The sequence below is a fragment of the Dermochelys coriacea genome, chromosome 2, assembly GCF_009764565.3.
Source record: "Dermochelys coriacea isolate rDerCor1 chromosome 2, rDerCor1.pri.v4, whole genome shotgun sequence".
Classification (NCBI taxonomy): Eukaryota; Metazoa; Chordata; order Testudines; family Dermochelyidae; genus Dermochelys; species Dermochelys coriacea.
Genome location: NC_050069.1, coordinates 40,293,123 through 40,309,933, shown reverse-complemented (window position 1 = coordinate 40,309,933; position 16,811 = coordinate 40,293,123). Strand labels below are relative to the sequence as shown.

Genomic DNA, 16,811 nt, shown 5'->3' with positions numbered 1-16,811 from the left:
GGTCCTAAAGACTTAGGCACATGTTAGCATTCCGACTATGAGGATAAAGCACACAGAAGCAAGGATCCAACAGTACCAACTCTGGTACCAGCTAGTAAGCTGAAGAATTGGCATTTGCCAGCACTGACTGAGGGCTTCGGGCAGGACTCATTTTTGATAGCACCCATCATCCCGTAAGGACCCACTCACCATTAAGCCTGTGATGTACCAGATCCAACTATACTGACTACCATGACCCCTCACATTGTGGCACAGACTGAGACTTATACCTCCCCTTGCCCTCCTATGCTCACAATCTCATTTGCTTTTGGGTCAGTCTGTCTGAGGGACATTGATTGCTCAAATTAAAGAACCTTCAAAATGTATCTTCTGTATTTGCACTGTACAACATAACTTAATGAGTCTCTTTATATTGCTATCTCTACCTCTGTGTTTTCCATCATAAAGTCTTGTCATCCCAGCTGCAGTAAACAATTCTTACATAAAACTAATTATAATCTGTGCACATGGTTGATAAGTTGGACCAAGCAGTGGCCAAACTCTTCACCATTCCAAACACAGCAATTTTATGTTCTCAGAACAGTCGCAATTTGAAACTGCATCAAAACCTGAAAAACTGGATAAAAGCAGAAATGCCTGGCTATATGGCCTTACAACACTTAGTTCCCTATGGTTTAAACTTGCAAGAAAATACAGTATGTCTATTTAATATTTGAAGTGACTGGAATTAAATATAGTGTTCCATGGAACAACTATTCAGAGTCTCTAATTGTCAATGACTTGTTTGATGTTTAATATCTTTTATTCCTTCACAAGGGAAAAGCCTAAGTTTTTATAAAGTGCTTTCCTGGATTGTTGTTTCTCAAGGATTCTCTCTCTCTACTGTAACTTTATATGAATAATAATAAATATAAATGCTTTTTCAACACTGGAAAGCCTTTATTCAAAAACAAACATGGTGGTGGAGTGAAGAAGTACAAATGATAAAAGATAAAGTTTTAAAGGAGTTAGGAGCAAATGAAACCTGAAGGAATACAAGGATGTGAAGAAAAGGTCCAGCAATAGTTGCAAAAGCAGAAATCTTCAAGGAACTTTACACAAGACTTAGAACAAAGGAAGGGGAAAATGTATGCATAGGCAAGCAAAATCATTGGTCAGAATTACCAGAGATATAAAGGAAGTAAGGTTCACCAACAATGAAACTGGGATGGTGTTGACTCAGATATCGCATAAAGGATCGATGGAAAAGGTATCCAAGAGAGCAATGCAACTTAAAAATGATGATCTTTGGTGTAGTGGAGCCTATCATACCTGATGAAGTGGCCAATGCCATAAAAGAGATGAAAAATAATAAGGCTTTAGGCCCAGATAGATCCCTATTGAGACATTGAAAAAGCTTGGAATAGAAGGCATCCATTTGCCAACATCTCTGTTCAATTTAATCATGAGATAGGAAAGGATACCAAATGAGTGGAGGGAAAGTATCTTGGTGCTGATATGCAAGGGAATAAGTAGCAATGGCAACTGCACAAATTAGAGAAGTATTAAGCTGATTAATCATATGATGAAACTGTGTGAGAGAATCATTGATAAAAGACTAAATGAGGTGAATATTGGCACAAATCAGTATGACTTTATGCCAGAAAGGTTGACAATTTTTGCACTTATGGAGCTAGTGGAAAAATACATAGAGAAAAGGAAAAATATTCACATGGCATTCATGGATCTCAAAAAGGACTTTGGCTGAGTTCCAAGAGAATTCATCTGGTCGAGTATGAGAGAGAAAATGTTACCAGAACTTTTTGTGTGGCTTGTTCAAGCCATGTATGTAGGTGCAAAGTCAACAGTCAGAACTTAGGGTGGTGAAACAGACATACCATCATTAAAAGTGGGAGTGCATCAGGAATCGGCACTAAGCCATTTCTTGTTTATACTCATCCTGGATACCCTCAAGAGGAACATACAAAACGAAGCATCTTGGTGCATGCTATTTGCAGATAATATCATTCTATGCAGTGAGGAAAAAGATGGTCTTTGAAGAGGCTCTTGATAAATGGAGGGGTATGTAATTTCAGTAATGTGCACACTGAAGAATTATCTTTGAAACTAGGTGAGCAAACAATACCAAAAATACAAAGTTTCAATATCTGGGTTCCAAAATCTGGCAAAATGGAGGAAAAATTAGAGGTAGGATAATAAATGCCTGGCTCTGATGGAGAGAGGTAAGCGGAAAGTACCAGTAAGAATAAAAAGAAAAGTCTATAAAGCAGTGTCCATCCAGTTTTAATGGGTGGCGCTGGGTGTTAGGCAACAAAGAAAAAACATGAGCGAATTATCTCTTCCACAGAAATGAGAATGTAGAGATTGATTAGTGGTGTAAGCAAGACCGATTACATGAGGAATGTGTATATTAGAGACGTGCTCAAAATAAAACTCATACATAAAAGAGTAAGGGAGTATAGGCTCAGATATTTGTTCATGTAAAGTGCAGTCCTGACAACTACATGGGTAAGAGAATCCAACAGATCAGGATTGAAGGAAAAACACAGAGAGGCCAACCCAAGAAGTAGTGGTGGGATGCCCTAAAGGAAGACATATTAGCATGTGGTATAATAGAGCATATGGCATTGAACAGAACAATTTCAAGGGAGAGGACTCAGAGAAGACCCCATTTGATGAGATGAATGCAAGGAAGAAGACTTTCTATCCTAAAAGTGGCATTTATAAATACAAGAAGTTGTTAAACCAGTTGAGTATAACTGTTACCATCTTTTGCATTAATTTTCAAGTCCACTAATAGTTCTAGTAACTGAGTTATAAGTCATCTGAAAGAAGAAAAAAATAAGGATTTATCAGATCTCAAGTTTGTGAGTAAAAGGAATTTTTACCAACATTCTTGCCATATTGAGGATCTGCAATGTTCATCTCTCAGATTCTGGCTCAAAAAAGATCTAGGGTGAAATACTGGCCCCATTGAAGGGCTATGGTTCATATGAAGGGTCAGTTGGAAGGCTTCAGAGATTTCTTCTGCTCCTATTATTGTAAACAGTGGTGCCTGGCTTCCCTTCATACGTACTAGTAAGTGGGATTTGAAACAAATGTATTTTGAATTACATTTCTTTTGAAGTGTAGACACTTTAAATTGTTTCTGAACCTTCATTCATTCACCCAACAATGAATATTGGCCACCAAAGTAAAACAAAAAAATTAAAGCAAAATTAAAGCAGCATAAACAACTACAGAACAAAAATTTCTCTAACACTTGGACAGTTTAAAGTAGATATGGTATGCGTGGTGGAATAATGAACATTAAATATTATTTTTGGGTGATTTCTAACTAGTCACTGAAAAATATCCAATATTGAATTACTATGGTGATCACGGAGAAAAGAAAAATCATGTATTTTAATTAATAAATAAGCCATTAGAATCTACTTCAAGTTTTTGAATAGTTTTCCATCCTAAACAATTAATATTTTGTATTTCTTGGATGAATTAAATTTTTTGGAGAATTTTAGATATGTAATCAGAAGCCTTTACAAAATATTTTAAAGCAAGTCTAGCTGAATTTTATTTTGTACATAATTTGGAACCTTTCTTCAGTTTGTAAATAACTTTAGAATAAGTTCAAGTTCAACAAGTTTTCAGTTCTTGTATGTTCTCATGCAGTGCTTTATGGCTATCCTAGTGACCATAAATGAGTTATTGCTGGTGTCACTTCTGGAAGCACCAATCAAACTCTTACAAAAGTAACATGGTGAAGATTTCTGGCTTCAGCTTTATTCTAACTTCATCTTCTTTTGTAAAGTATAGTTTAAGTAGTTAACCATCAGTTAACTCAACACTTAATTTCTGGTATCGCTTAGCTGTATTGTTTGCCCCACAGGAACCTCAGGACTGCAGACTATCCTGAAGCAGGAAATCCCCAATGTAACTCTCCATTAATTAGTGAGTTGCACATGCCAGTTAAGGAGCTTTATAACTCCATGCACTGGAAAGGCCCAGTCCCATGTATTTAATTGCTATTACCTGATATCCTATGCCCACTCTCCCAAGCCTCACTTTGGGACATGAGACCAACTTGTGTCTCTTCTTACCACAAAGTCACCTGCTCAAAGTTGTGACAAATAAAGTCTCATCACCAGCCAAGCCCTCTTAATTTGTTATAGGAAAGAGAACTTCTCCGCATGTGCTTCCTGCAAACTGAATAAGCCCTATTAAAAATATAAGGATGTCACAGAGCTGGTCACGCTTTCACTTGTTGGACAGTCACCAAACTGCTTTGCTTAGATTCCAGCACGGGATGTATGTTCTCCTGAGCTCCAGGTACTGTCTCTTTGTTCGGCCTCTAGGCTCACTCTAGGCATGGACTATCTATCTAGGATCCCATGGTCCAGCTTTCCTAGTCCCCAAGACCAATGCCAAACTCCAATTCCACACACCATCCCCAGAACTCCACCCTCCTGGGTCCTCTGGTTTATAGTTTAATCCATGCAAAATAGACCACTGGTCTGGTATTAAATCCAGCAGTCCTGCTTTTCTAGGATTTCACCCCCATCCGGTACTCAAACAAAACTGATGGTTTTGGTTTTGTCCAGCATTGAATAGGGGATGCCATTTTGAAGAGCATACTACTCTGCCCCCACCAGCATGACCTCGCATGCAACGTGATGCCAGTGGGACCACGTGGTGCACTTTTCAAAATGGCACCCGGATGTGGCAGGAAATTGCACACATCGTGCATCCAAGTTCACCCTGGCAGGGGAGGGGTTATGCTGGCAAGAGCAGGTGCATACCATTCCTGAAAGTACCGGAATGTTCAGTATTCTGGGAATACATGAGTGGCCACCCTAATGCAAAATAAGAAGCACAGGTACACCATCCTCTGCCTGAGTTTTCCTCATCACTTGTGAGTGTTCTTTCGGATTTGGTCAGTGTCCTTTAGGGTCCAAGGTCTCTCTTTCTGGATCTCAGTCCTCCAACTCACAATCTTAAATTTGCAAAATGATAATCCTCCATCATGACTCCTACTCACAGTAGTAGTTGTATGAAAAACTTCATAGACTGTAGAGTGAGTGAGAGAGAGAGAGAGAGAGAGTGTGTGTGTGTGTGTGACTAAAGTCTAATTTTGCTACCTATAAACTGAAGTCACTGGTCCTGCTCACAGAGCTGAATATTTTTCAAAGCGATAAGGTGACTGGTCTCTTAATTAAGGAAACCTCTTTGATACAAAGCAATACAAGACATTTACAGCAGACATATGCTCACTTAGTTTTAACGTATTCAGATGGATTTTTAAAAACACAGTGCTGAAAAATCAAGTAAATCAACAAGGTATTGTCCTTTAACATTGTTCTGCCAGATTTATTTGCAGTGTGAAATGAAAAATCAAATCAGATTATCTTCTTTTATCTCCAGGCACCATATTAAAGGGTATTTTATTAGGATTTGGGACCTGGTCCAAGTGCCCATTGAAGACTTCCATTAATTTCAGTGCGTTTTGGATCAGACCCATTCTGAATTTCATTTATTACTTACTATTTGAATAATGTTGAGATAAATCATCACTTAACATTTAGAGGCATGCATTTATAAACTATTTTTTCTCTTTAATCACCAGGTGATGCCTTCCCTTGGACAATCAGTCTCCATCATTTCAGTGTGTATACTCTTCTTGGACAACAAATGACACTCAATTTAGTGGAACCCATGGGCTGTACTTCTACTCTAGCTGTCACTTCACAAAAAGTACTTGCCTCAGGGCCAGAATCCAGACACTCATTTGTTGTTTGCCTCCATGTCGACCTTGAGTCACTTGAAATAAAATGCTCAAACCCCCAGGTTGGTATATTTAATTGATTTATGAAAGGAAATTAAAAATAACTTGAATTAAGTACAATTGTTCTGCATTTTGTTGAGGAGGTTCTCTTTTATTAAACATCTTAATTTTTTTTTTAAATTGGGCCATCAAGATCAGGGTACTTAGATTAGATTTGCTTTGAAGCTCTCTCAAGTTTTGTAATTTAAACTCTTCTCAAAATGTAATAGCTAGAGCATAAATGCATCTTTTGGCTGATGGAATGAAATTAGTTGCAGATGTACTGTTGTTAAATGCTGAAGCACTGTTCAACTGTCTTGAATAAATTTGTTGAAATGGTCTAATGATCAAATTCTCACACAGTCTCTCATTCAGCATGGAACGTTTTCAAACAAGCTTTGATATCCTTTATTAAAGGGGAAAACTGAAAGGGAATTGTTTAAAAGAATGCAGATTTTCACCATAAATGTATTCTTTAAAAGGTAGGTATTACTACTGAAAACTGCATTTTAATTGAGTTAGATCCAAGTTACTCTACGGGGGCCTGAAGTTACTCCAAATAGGAGAGATTTTCTATGCAAATTTTCAATGCACTGAACTGTCTTTAATAATGTTTTAGTTATCAGTTGTATCATCTTAACTATAGTTCTGATGAAGTTGTCACCTCTTGTTATTGATGATTATAATTCAGGTGCCGTCAATGTGCTTCGTACTGTACAAGACACTGCATTCAGACAATTTCTTCTTCAAAGAGCTAGCTATCAATGAGACAAGACATATACAAGACACAATGGGTAGCCCAGTGAAGAGGATTCTTGAAGGATTTTTCAACTATTACTGCTTAATAAAATAAAAGTATGTCATAAGAATGGCCATACTGGTTCAAACCAGTGGTCCATCTAGCCCAGCGTCCTGACTTCTGCCAGCGCCAGATGCTTCAAAAGGAATGAACAGAACAGGGCAATTATCAAGTGATCCATCCCTTGTTGTCCATTCCCAGAAGTTAGAGGTTTAGGCTTATCCAGAGCATGGGGTGTATCCCCGACCATCTTGGCTAGTAGCTAGTATCCTCCATGAACTTATCTAATTCCTTTTTGAACCCAGTTATACTTTTGGCCTTCAAAACATTCCCTGGCAATGAATTCCACAAGTTGACTGTGCATGGTGTGAAGAAGTACTTCCTTTTGTATGTTTTAAATCTGCTGCATATCAATTTCATTGGGTGACCCTTGTTCTTGTGTTATGTGAAGGGGGTAAATCACATTTCCTTATTCACTTTCTCCACCCCAGTCATGATTTTATAGACCTCTATCATTTCCCCACTTAGTCATCTGTTTTCTAAGCTGAACAGTCCCAGTCTTGTTTACCCCTCCTCACATGGAAGCTGTTCCACACATTTAATTGTTTTTACTACCCTTCTCTCTAACTTTTCCATTTCTAATATATAATTTTGAGACTAGAACTCGACATACATTCAAGGTGCGGGTGTACCATGGATTTACATAGTGGCATTATGATATTTAGTGTCTTATTATTTATCCCTTTTTAAAGGTTCCTAACATACCCTTAGCGTTTTGGACTGCTGCTTCCCATTGAGAGGATGTTTTCAGAGAGCTATCCACAATGACTCCAAGATATTTTTCTTGAGTGGTAACTGCTAATTTAGATCCCATCATTTTGTATATGTAGTTGGGATTATGTTTTCCAATATGCAATACTTTGTATTTATCATCACTGAATTTTCATGTATCATTTTGTTGCCCAGTCACCCAGTTTTGTGTGATTCCTTTATAACTCTTCGCAGTCTGCTTTGGAATTAACTATCTTGAGTAATTTTGTATCATCTGCACACTTTCCCACCTTGCTGTTTACCCCTTTTTCCACCAATTTTACTCCGTTGTTTAACCATTTTTCAGTCCTCTTACTATTTCTTTTAATTTGGGGTATGCATTTAATTTGAGCCTCTATTATGGAGCTTTAAAAAGTTTCCATGCAGCTTGCAGGCATTTCATTTTTGTGACTGTTGTTTTTGATTCCATTTAACTAGCTTCCTAATGTTTTTGTAGTTCGGCTTTCTGAAATTAAATGCTCCGGTGGGAGGCTTCTTTTGTATTTCCACTCCCCCCGACAAGGATGTTAAATTTATTTATATTATGGGTTTCAGAGTAGCAGCCGTATTAGTCTGTATTCGCAAAAAGAAAAGGAGTACTTGTGGCACCTTAGAGACTAACAAATTTATTAGAGCATAAGCTTTCGTGAGCTACAGCTCACTTCATCGGATGCATTTGGTGGAAAAAACAGAGGAGAGATTTATATACACACACACAGAGAACATGAAACAATGGGTTTATCATGCACACTGTAAGGAGAGTGATCACTTAAGATAAGCCATCACCAGCAGCAGGGGGGGGAAAAGGAGGAAAACCTTTCATGGTGACAAGCAAGGTAGGCTAATTCCAGCAGTTAACAAGAATATCAGAGGAACAGTGGCGGGTGGGGTGGGAGGGAGAAATACCATGGGGAAATAGTTTTACTTTGTGTAATGACTCATCCATTCCCAGTCTCTATTCAAGCCTAAGTTAATTGTATCCAGTTTGCAAATTAATTCCAATTCAGCAGTCTCTCGTTGGAGTCTGTTTTTGAAGCTTTTTTGTTGAAGTATAGCCACTCTTAGGTCTGTGATCGAGTGACCAGAGAGATTGAAGTGTTCTCCAACTGGTTTTTGAATGTTATAATTCTTGACGTCTGATTTGTGTCCATTCATTCTTTTACGTAGAGACTGTCCAGTTTGGCCAATGTACATGTAAGGGAGCAGTATGACTGCTCAGAGCTCCGGTACGAAACTGTGGAAAAACCTGAGTGTCTCTGGATTAAGTTTAGAAGTGTGTGCAACAAGAGTGATGTCATGGTGGGAGTCTGCTATAGACCACCGGACCAGGGGGATGAGGTGGATGAGGCTTTCTTCCGGCAACTCACGGAAGCTACTAGATCGCATGCCCTGATTCTCATGGGTGACTTTAATTTTCCTGATATCTGCTGGGAGAGCAATACAGCGGTGCATAGACAATCCAGGAAGTTTTTGGAAAGCGTAGGGGACAATTTCCTGGTGCAAGTGCTAGGGGAGCCAACTAGGGGGAGCGCTTTTCTTGACCTGCTGCTCACAAACCGGGTAGAATTAGTGGGGGAAGCAAAAGTGGATGGGAATCTGGGAGGCAGTGACCATGAGTTGGTTGAGTTCAGGATCCTGACGCAGGGAAGAAAGGTAAGCAGCAGGATACGGACCCTGGACTTCAGGAAAGCAGACTTTGACTCCCTCAGGGAACAGATGGCCAGGATCCCCTGGGGGACTAACATGAAAGGGAAGGGAGTCCAGGAGAGCTGGCTGTATTTCAAGGAATCCCTGTTGAGGTTACAGGGACAAACCATCCCGATGAGTCGAAAGAATAGTAAATATGGCAGGCGACCAGCTTGGCTTAATGGTGAAATCTTAGCGGATCTTAAACATAAAAAAGAAGCTTACAAGAAGTGGAAGGTTGGACATATGACCAGGGAAGAGTATAAAAATATTGCTCGGGCATGTAGGAAAGATATCAGGAGGGCCAAATCGCACCTGGAGCTGCAGCTAGCAAGAGATGTCAAGAGTAACAAGAAGGGTTTCTTCAGGTATGTTGGCAACAAGAAGAAAGCCAAGGAAAGTGTGGGCCCCTTACTGAATGAGGGAGGCAAGCTAGTGACAGAGGATGTGGAAAAAGCTAATGTACTCAATGCTTTTTTTGCCTCTGTTTTCACTAACAAGGTCAGCTCCCAGACTGCTGTGCTGGGCATCACAAAATGGGGAAGAGATGGCCAGCCCTCTGTAGAGATAGAGGTGGTTAGGGACTATTTAGAAAAGCTGGACGTGCACAAGTCCATGGGGCCGGACGAATTGCATCCGAGAGTGCTGAGGGAATTGGCGGCTGTGATTGCAGAGCCCTTGGCCATTATCTTTGAAAACTCGTGGCGAACGGTGGAAGTCCCAGATGACTGGAAAAAGGCTAATGTAGTGCCCATCTTTAAAAAAGGGAAGAAGGAGGATCCTGGGAACTACAGGCCGGTCAGCCTCACCTCAGTCCCTGGAAAAATCATGGAGCAGGTCCTCAAAGAATCAATCCTGAAGCACTTAGAGGAGAGGAAAGTGATCAGGAACAGTCAGCATGGATTCACCAAGGGAAGGTCATGCCTGACTAATCTAATCGCCTTTTATGATGAGATTACTGGTTCTGTGGATGAAGGGAAAGCAGTGGATGTACTGTTTCTTGACTTTAGCAAAGCTTTTGACACGGTCTCCCACAGCATTCTTGTCAGCAAGTTAAGGAAGTATGGGCTGGATGAATGCACTATAAGGTGGGTAGAAAGCTGGCTAGATTGTCGGGCTCAACGGGTAGTGATCAATGGCTCCATGTCTAGTTGGCAGCCGGTGTCAAGTGGAGTGCCCCAGGGGTCGGTCCTGGGGCCCGTTTTGTTCAATATCTTCATAAATGATCTGGAGGATGGTGTGGATTGCACTCTCAGCAAATTTGCGGATGATACTAAACTGGGAGGAGTGGTAGATACGCTGGAGGGGGGGATAGGATACAGAAGGACCTAGACAAATTGGAAGATTGGGCCAAAAGAAATCTAATGAGGTTCAATAAGGATAAGTGCAGGGTCCTGCACTTAGGATGGAAGAATCCAATGCACCGCTACAGACTAGGGACCGAATGGCTCGGCAGCAGTTCTGCGGAAAAGGACCTAGGGGTGACAGTGGACGAGAAGCTGGATATGAGTCAGCAGTGTGCCCTTGTTGCCAAGAAGGCCAATGGCATTTTGGGATGTATAAGTAGGGGCATAGCGAGCAGATCGAGGGACGTGATCGTTCCCCTCTATTCGACACTGGTGAGGCCTCATCTGGAGTACTGTGTCCAGTTTTGGGCCCCACACTACAAGAAGGATGTGGATAAATTGGAAAGAGTACAGCGAAGGGCAACAAAAATGATTAGGGGTCTAGAGCACATGACTTATGAGGAGAGGCTGAGGGAGCTGGGATTGTTTAGTCTGCAGAAGAAAAGAATGAGGGGGGATTTGATAGCTGCTTTCAACTACCTGAAAGGGGGTTTCAAAGAGGATGGCTCTAGACTGTTCTCAATGGTAGCAGATGACAGAACGAGGAGTAATGGTCTCAAGTTGCAATGGGGGAGGTTTAGATTGGATATTAGGAAAAACTTTTTCACTAAGAGGGTGGTGAAACACTGGAATGCGTTACCTAGGGAGGTGGTAGAATCTCCTTCCTTAGAGGTTTTTAAGGTCAGGCTTGACAAAGCCCTGGCTAGGATGATTTAACTGGGACTTGGTCCTGCTTTGAGCAGGGGGTTGGACTAGATGACCTTCTGGGGTCCCTTCCAACCCTGATATTCTATGATTCTATGATACATGGCAGAGGGGCATTGCTGGCACATGATGGCATATATCACATTGGTAGATGCGCAGGTGAACGAGCCTCTGATAGTGTGGCTGATGTGATTAGGCCCTATGATGGTATCCCCTGAATAGATATGTGGACAGAGTTGGCAACGAGCTTTGTTGCAAGGATAGGTTCCTGGGTTAGTGGTTCTGTTGTGTGGTGTGTGGTTGCTGGTGAGTATTTGCTTCAGATTGGGGGGCTGTCTGTAAGCAAGGACTGGTCTGTCTCCCAAGATCTGAGAGAGCGATGGCTCGTCCTTCAGGATAGGTTGTAGATCCTTGATGATGCGTTGGAGAGGTTTTAGTTGGGGGCTGAAGGTGATGGCTAGTGGCGTTCTGTTGTTTTCTTTGTTGGGCCTGTCCTGTAGTAGGTGACTTCTGGGTACTCTTCTGGCTCTGTCAATCTGTTTCTTCACTTCAGCAGGTGGGTATTGTAGTTGTAGGAATGCATGATAGAGATCTTGTAGGTGTTTGTCTCTGTCTGAGGGGTTGGAGCAAATGCGGTTATATCGTAGCGCTTGGCTGTAGACAATGGATCGAGTGGTATGATCTGGATGAAAGCTAGAGGCATGTAGGTAGGAGTAGCGGTCAGTAGGTTTCCGATATAGGGTGGTGTTTATGTGACCATCGCTTATTAGCACCGTAGTGTCCAGGAAGTGGATCTCTTGTGTGGACTGGTCCAGGCTGAGGTTGATGGTGGGATGGAAATTGTTGAAATCATGGTGGAATTCCTCAAGAGCTTCTTTTCCATGGGTCCAGATGATGAAGATGTTATCAATGTAGCGCAAGTAGAGTAGGGGCATTAGGGGACGAGAGCTGAGGAAGCGTTGTTCTAAGTCAGCCATAAAAATGTTGGCATACTGTGGGGCCATGCGGGTACCCATCGCAGTGCCGCTGATTTGAAGGTATACATTGTCACCAAATGTGAAATAGTTATGGGTCAGGACAAAGTCACAAAGTTCTGCCACCAGGTTAGCCGTGACAGTATCGGGGATATTGTTCCTGACGGCTTGTAGTCCATCTTTGCTGTTACTGAGCTGTTCAGCTATATTCACCTCTTGGACCAGATCCTGTGCTCTACTTAGAACTAAAAGAAGAATTGCCTCCCCTCTTGTGGGTTCCAGGACTAACTGATCCAAAAAGCAATCATTAATGGTGTTGACAAACTTTATCTCTGCATCCCTTCCTGAGGAGACATACTCAGTCAATGTGGGGATAGTTGAAATCCCCCATTATTATTGGGTTTTTTATTTTGAAAGCCTCTCTAATCTCCCTGAGCATTTCAAAATCACCATCACCATCCTGGTCAGGTGGTTGGTAGTGTATTCTTAATGCTATACTCTTATTATTCAAGCATGGAATTTCTGTCCCTAGAGAATCTATGATACAGCTGTATCTGGTGGCTGGACTTTGTCCTCACCCATAACTATTTCACATTTGGTGACAATGTATACCTTCAAATCAGCGGCACTGCGATGGGTACCCGCATGGCCCCACAGTATGCCAACATTTTTATGGCTGACTTAGAACAGCGCTTCCTCAGCTCTCGTCCCCTAATGCCCCTACTCTACTTGCGCTACATTGATGACATCTTCATCATCTGGACCCATGGAAAAGAAGCTCTTGAGGAATTCCACTATGATTTCAACAATTTCCATCCCACCATCAACCTCAGCCTGGACCAGTCCACACAAGAGATCCACTTCCTGGACACTACGGTGCTAATAAGCGATGGTCACATAAACACCACCCTATACTGAACACCACCCTATACTATACGGAAACCTACTGACCGCTATTCCTACCTACATGCCTCTAGCTTTCATCCAGATCATACTACTCGATCCATTGTCTACAGCCAAGCTCTACGATATAACCGCATTTGCTCCAACCCCTCAGACAGAGACAAACACCTACAAGATCTCTATCATGCATTCTTACAACTACAATACCCACCTGCTGAAGTGAAGAAACAGATTGAAAGAGCCAGAAGAGTACCCAGAAGTCACCTACTACAGGACAGGCCCAACAAAGAAAATAACAGAACGCCACTAGCCATCACCTTCAGCCCCCAACTAAAACCTCTCCAACGCATCATCAAGGATCTACAACCTATCCTGAAGGACGACCCATCACTCTCACAGATCTTGGGAGACAGGCCAGTCCTTGCTTACAGACAGCCCCCCAATCTGAAGCAAATACTCACCGGCAACCACACACCACACAACAGAACCACTAACCCAGGAACCTATTCTTGCAACAAAGCCCGTTGCCAACTCTGTCCACATATCTATTCAGGGGATACCATCATAGGGCCTAATCACATCAGCCACACAATCAGAGGCTCGTTCACCTGCGCATCTACCAATGTGATATATGCCATCATGTGCCAGCAATGCCCCTCTGCCATGTACATTGGCCAAATTGGACAGTCTCTACGTAAAAGAATGAATGGACACAAATCAGACGTCAAGAATTATAACATTCAAAAACCAGTTGGAGAACACTTCAATCTCTCTGGTCACTCGATTACAGACCTAAGAGTGGCTATCCTTCAACAAAAAAGCTTCAAAAACAGACTCCAACGAGAGACTGCTGAATTGGAATTAATTTGCAAACTGGATACAATTAACTTAGGCTTGAATAGAGACTGGGAATGGATGAGTCATTACACAAAGTAAAACTATTTCCCCATGGTATTTCTCCCGCCCACCCCACCCCCCACTGTTCCTCTGATATTCTTGTTAACTGCTGGAATTAGCCTACCTTGCTTGTCACCATGAAAGGTTTTCCTCCTTTCCCCACCCTGCTGCTGGTGATGGCTTATTTTAAGTGATCACTCTCCTTACAGTGTGTATGATAAACCCATTGTTTCATGTTCTCTGTGTGTGTATATAAATCTCTCCTCTGTTTTTTCCACCAAATGCATCCGATGAAGTGAGCTGTAGCTCACGAAAGCTTATGCTCTAATAAATTTGTTAGTCTCTAAGGTGCCACAAGTACTCCTTTTCTTTTTATGATACAGCTGGATTCATTTAAGATTTTACTATATTTGACTCTTTCTTTCACATATGGTGCTACTCCTCCACCTGCAAAACCTACTCCGTCATTCCAATACATTTCATACCCTGGCATTACCATGTCCCATTGATTGCCATCATTCCACCAAGTTTCTGTGTTGCTTGTTGTGTCAATACCCTCATTTGATAGCAGGCACTCAAGTTCACCCATCTTAAAGGGTATGTCTACACTATGAAATAGGTCGAATTTATAGAAGTCGATTTTTTAGGAAGTTATTTTATACAGTTATTGTGTGCGTCTCCACTAAGCGCATTAAATCGGTGGAGTGCGTCCACAGTACCATGGCTAGCATCTACTTTTGGAGTGTTGCACTGTGGGTAGCTATCCCACAGTTCCCGCAGTCTCTGCCGCCCATTGGAATTCTGGGTTAAGCTCCCAATGCCTGATGGGGCAAAAACATTGTCGCAAGTGGTTTTGGGTATAAGTCGTCCGTTGTCCCTCCCTCCGTGAAAGCAATGGCAGACAATCGTTTTGCGCCTTTTTTCTGTGCGGATGCCATGCTGCTTTCAGCAGACGGTGCAGTAGGACTGCTAATTGTCATCATTGAACCACCGCTTCCGCAGCAACTCTGCTCTCCTGAATCCACCTTGCAGGTCCTCAGCCACCGCTTCCGCTGCAACTCTGCTTTCCTGCTCTCCTACAGACGCCATACCATGGCAAGCGTGCAGCCCGCTCAGCTCAGCTCACTGACACCATCGTGTCCTGGTGTTGCTGGCAGCAGACGGTGCAGTAGGCCTGCTAACCATCGTCATCCACTGCAACTCTGCTTTCCTGCAGACTCCATACCACGGCAAGTATGTAGCCCATTCAGCTCACCGCAGCAGTTGTGAGCATTGTAAACACCTCGCGCATTATCCTGTAGTATGTTCAGAACCAGAACCTGCAAAACCAGGCGAGGAAATGACAGCAGCACGGTGACGAGATTGCTGAGGACACGGACATGGACTTCTCTCAAAGTACGGGCCCCAGCAATTTGGACATCCTGGTGGCAATGGGACAGGCCTCGTGCTGTGGAACGCCAATTCTGTGCTCAGGAAACAAGCATAGACTGGTGGGACCGCATAGTGTTGCAGGTCTGGGATGATTGCCAGTGACTGCGAAACTTTCACATGCGTAAGGGAACTTTCATGGAACTTTGTGACTTGCTTTCCCCTGTCCTGATGCGCAAAAATACAAAGATGAGAGCAGCCCTCACAGTTCACAAGTGAGTGGCGATAGCCCTCTGGAAGCTTGCAATGCCAGACAGCTATTGGTCAGTTGGGAATCGATTTGGAGTGGGCAAATCTACTGTGAGGGCTGCTGTGATCCAAGTAGCCAACGCAATCACTGAGCTGCTGCTACTATCAAAGGTAGTGACTCTGGGAAATGTGCAGGTCATAGTGGATGGCTTTGCTTCAATTGGGTTCCCTAACTGTGGTGGGGTGATAGACGGAACGCATATCCCTATCTTGGGACCGGACCACCTTGGCAGCAGCCAGTACATAAACTGCAAGGGGTACTTATCAATGGTGCTGCAAGCACTGGTGGATCACAAGGGACATTTCACCAACATCAACGTGGGATGGCCGGGAAAGTACATGATGCTCACATCTTCAGGAACTCTGGTCTGTTTGAACAGCTGCAGGAAGGGACTTACTTTCCAGACCAGAAAATAACCGTTGGGGATGTTGAAATGCCTATAGTTAACCTTGGGGACCGAGCCTACCCCTTAATGCCATGGTTCATGAAGCCATACACAGGCACCCTGGACAGTCGTAAGGAGCTGTTCAACTATAGGCTGAGCAAGTGCAGAATGGTGGTAGAATGTGCATTTGGATCTTTAAAAGCATGCTGGTGCAGTTTACTGACTCGGTTAGACCTCAGCGAAACCAATATTCCCACTGTTATTGCTGCTTGCTGTGTGCTCCACAATCTCTGTGAGAGTAAGGGGGAGACATTTATGGCAGGGTAGGAGGTTGAGGCAAATCTCTTGGCCGCTGATTACGTGCAGCCAGACACCGGGGCGATTAGAAGAGCACAGCAGGGTGTGCTGCGCATCAGAGAAGCTTTGAAAACCAGTTTAGTGACTGGCCAGGCTATGGTGTGAGAGTTCAGTTTGTTTCTCCTTGATGAAAACCCGCCCCCTTGGTTCACTCTACTTCTCTGTAAGCCAACCGCCCGGCCCCCCCCTTCAATCACTGCTTGCAGAGGCAATAAAGTCGTTGTTTCAAATTCATGCATTCTTTATTAATTCGTCACACAAATGGGGGATAACTGCCAAGGTAGCCCAGGAAGGGTGGGGTGAGGGGTAGGGAAGGACAAGGCCACACTGCACTTGAAAACTTATTGAATGCCAGCCTTCTGTTGCTTGGGCAGTCCTCTGGGGTGGAGCGGTTGGGTGCCAGGAGGCCCGCCCTGCCTTATTCTTGGGCATCTGGGTGAGGAGGCTATGGAA

At 42.8% G+C, this 16,811-nt stretch overlaps 1 protein-coding gene across 13 annotated transcripts in view; it reads left to right on the top strand.

Moving 5' to 3' along the window:
• Positions 1 to 16,811, top strand: part of VPS13B (vacuolar protein sorting 13 homolog B) — a 921,736-nt gene that overhangs the window by 509,415 nt on the left and 395,510 nt on the right. For 12 of the 13 annotated variants that reach the window (XM_038388370.2, XM_038388367.2, XM_038388371.2 and 9 more), the window contains exon 24: positions 5,621 to 5,841. In XM_038388370.2, the coding sequence (XP_038244298.1) occupies positions 5,621 to 5,841 (221 nt within the window). Of the gene's footprint in view, positions 1 to 5,620; positions 5,842 to 6,509; positions 6,857 to 16,811 lie in introns of those variants that run through there. The other variant, XM_038388374.2, reaches the window with a different exon arrangement.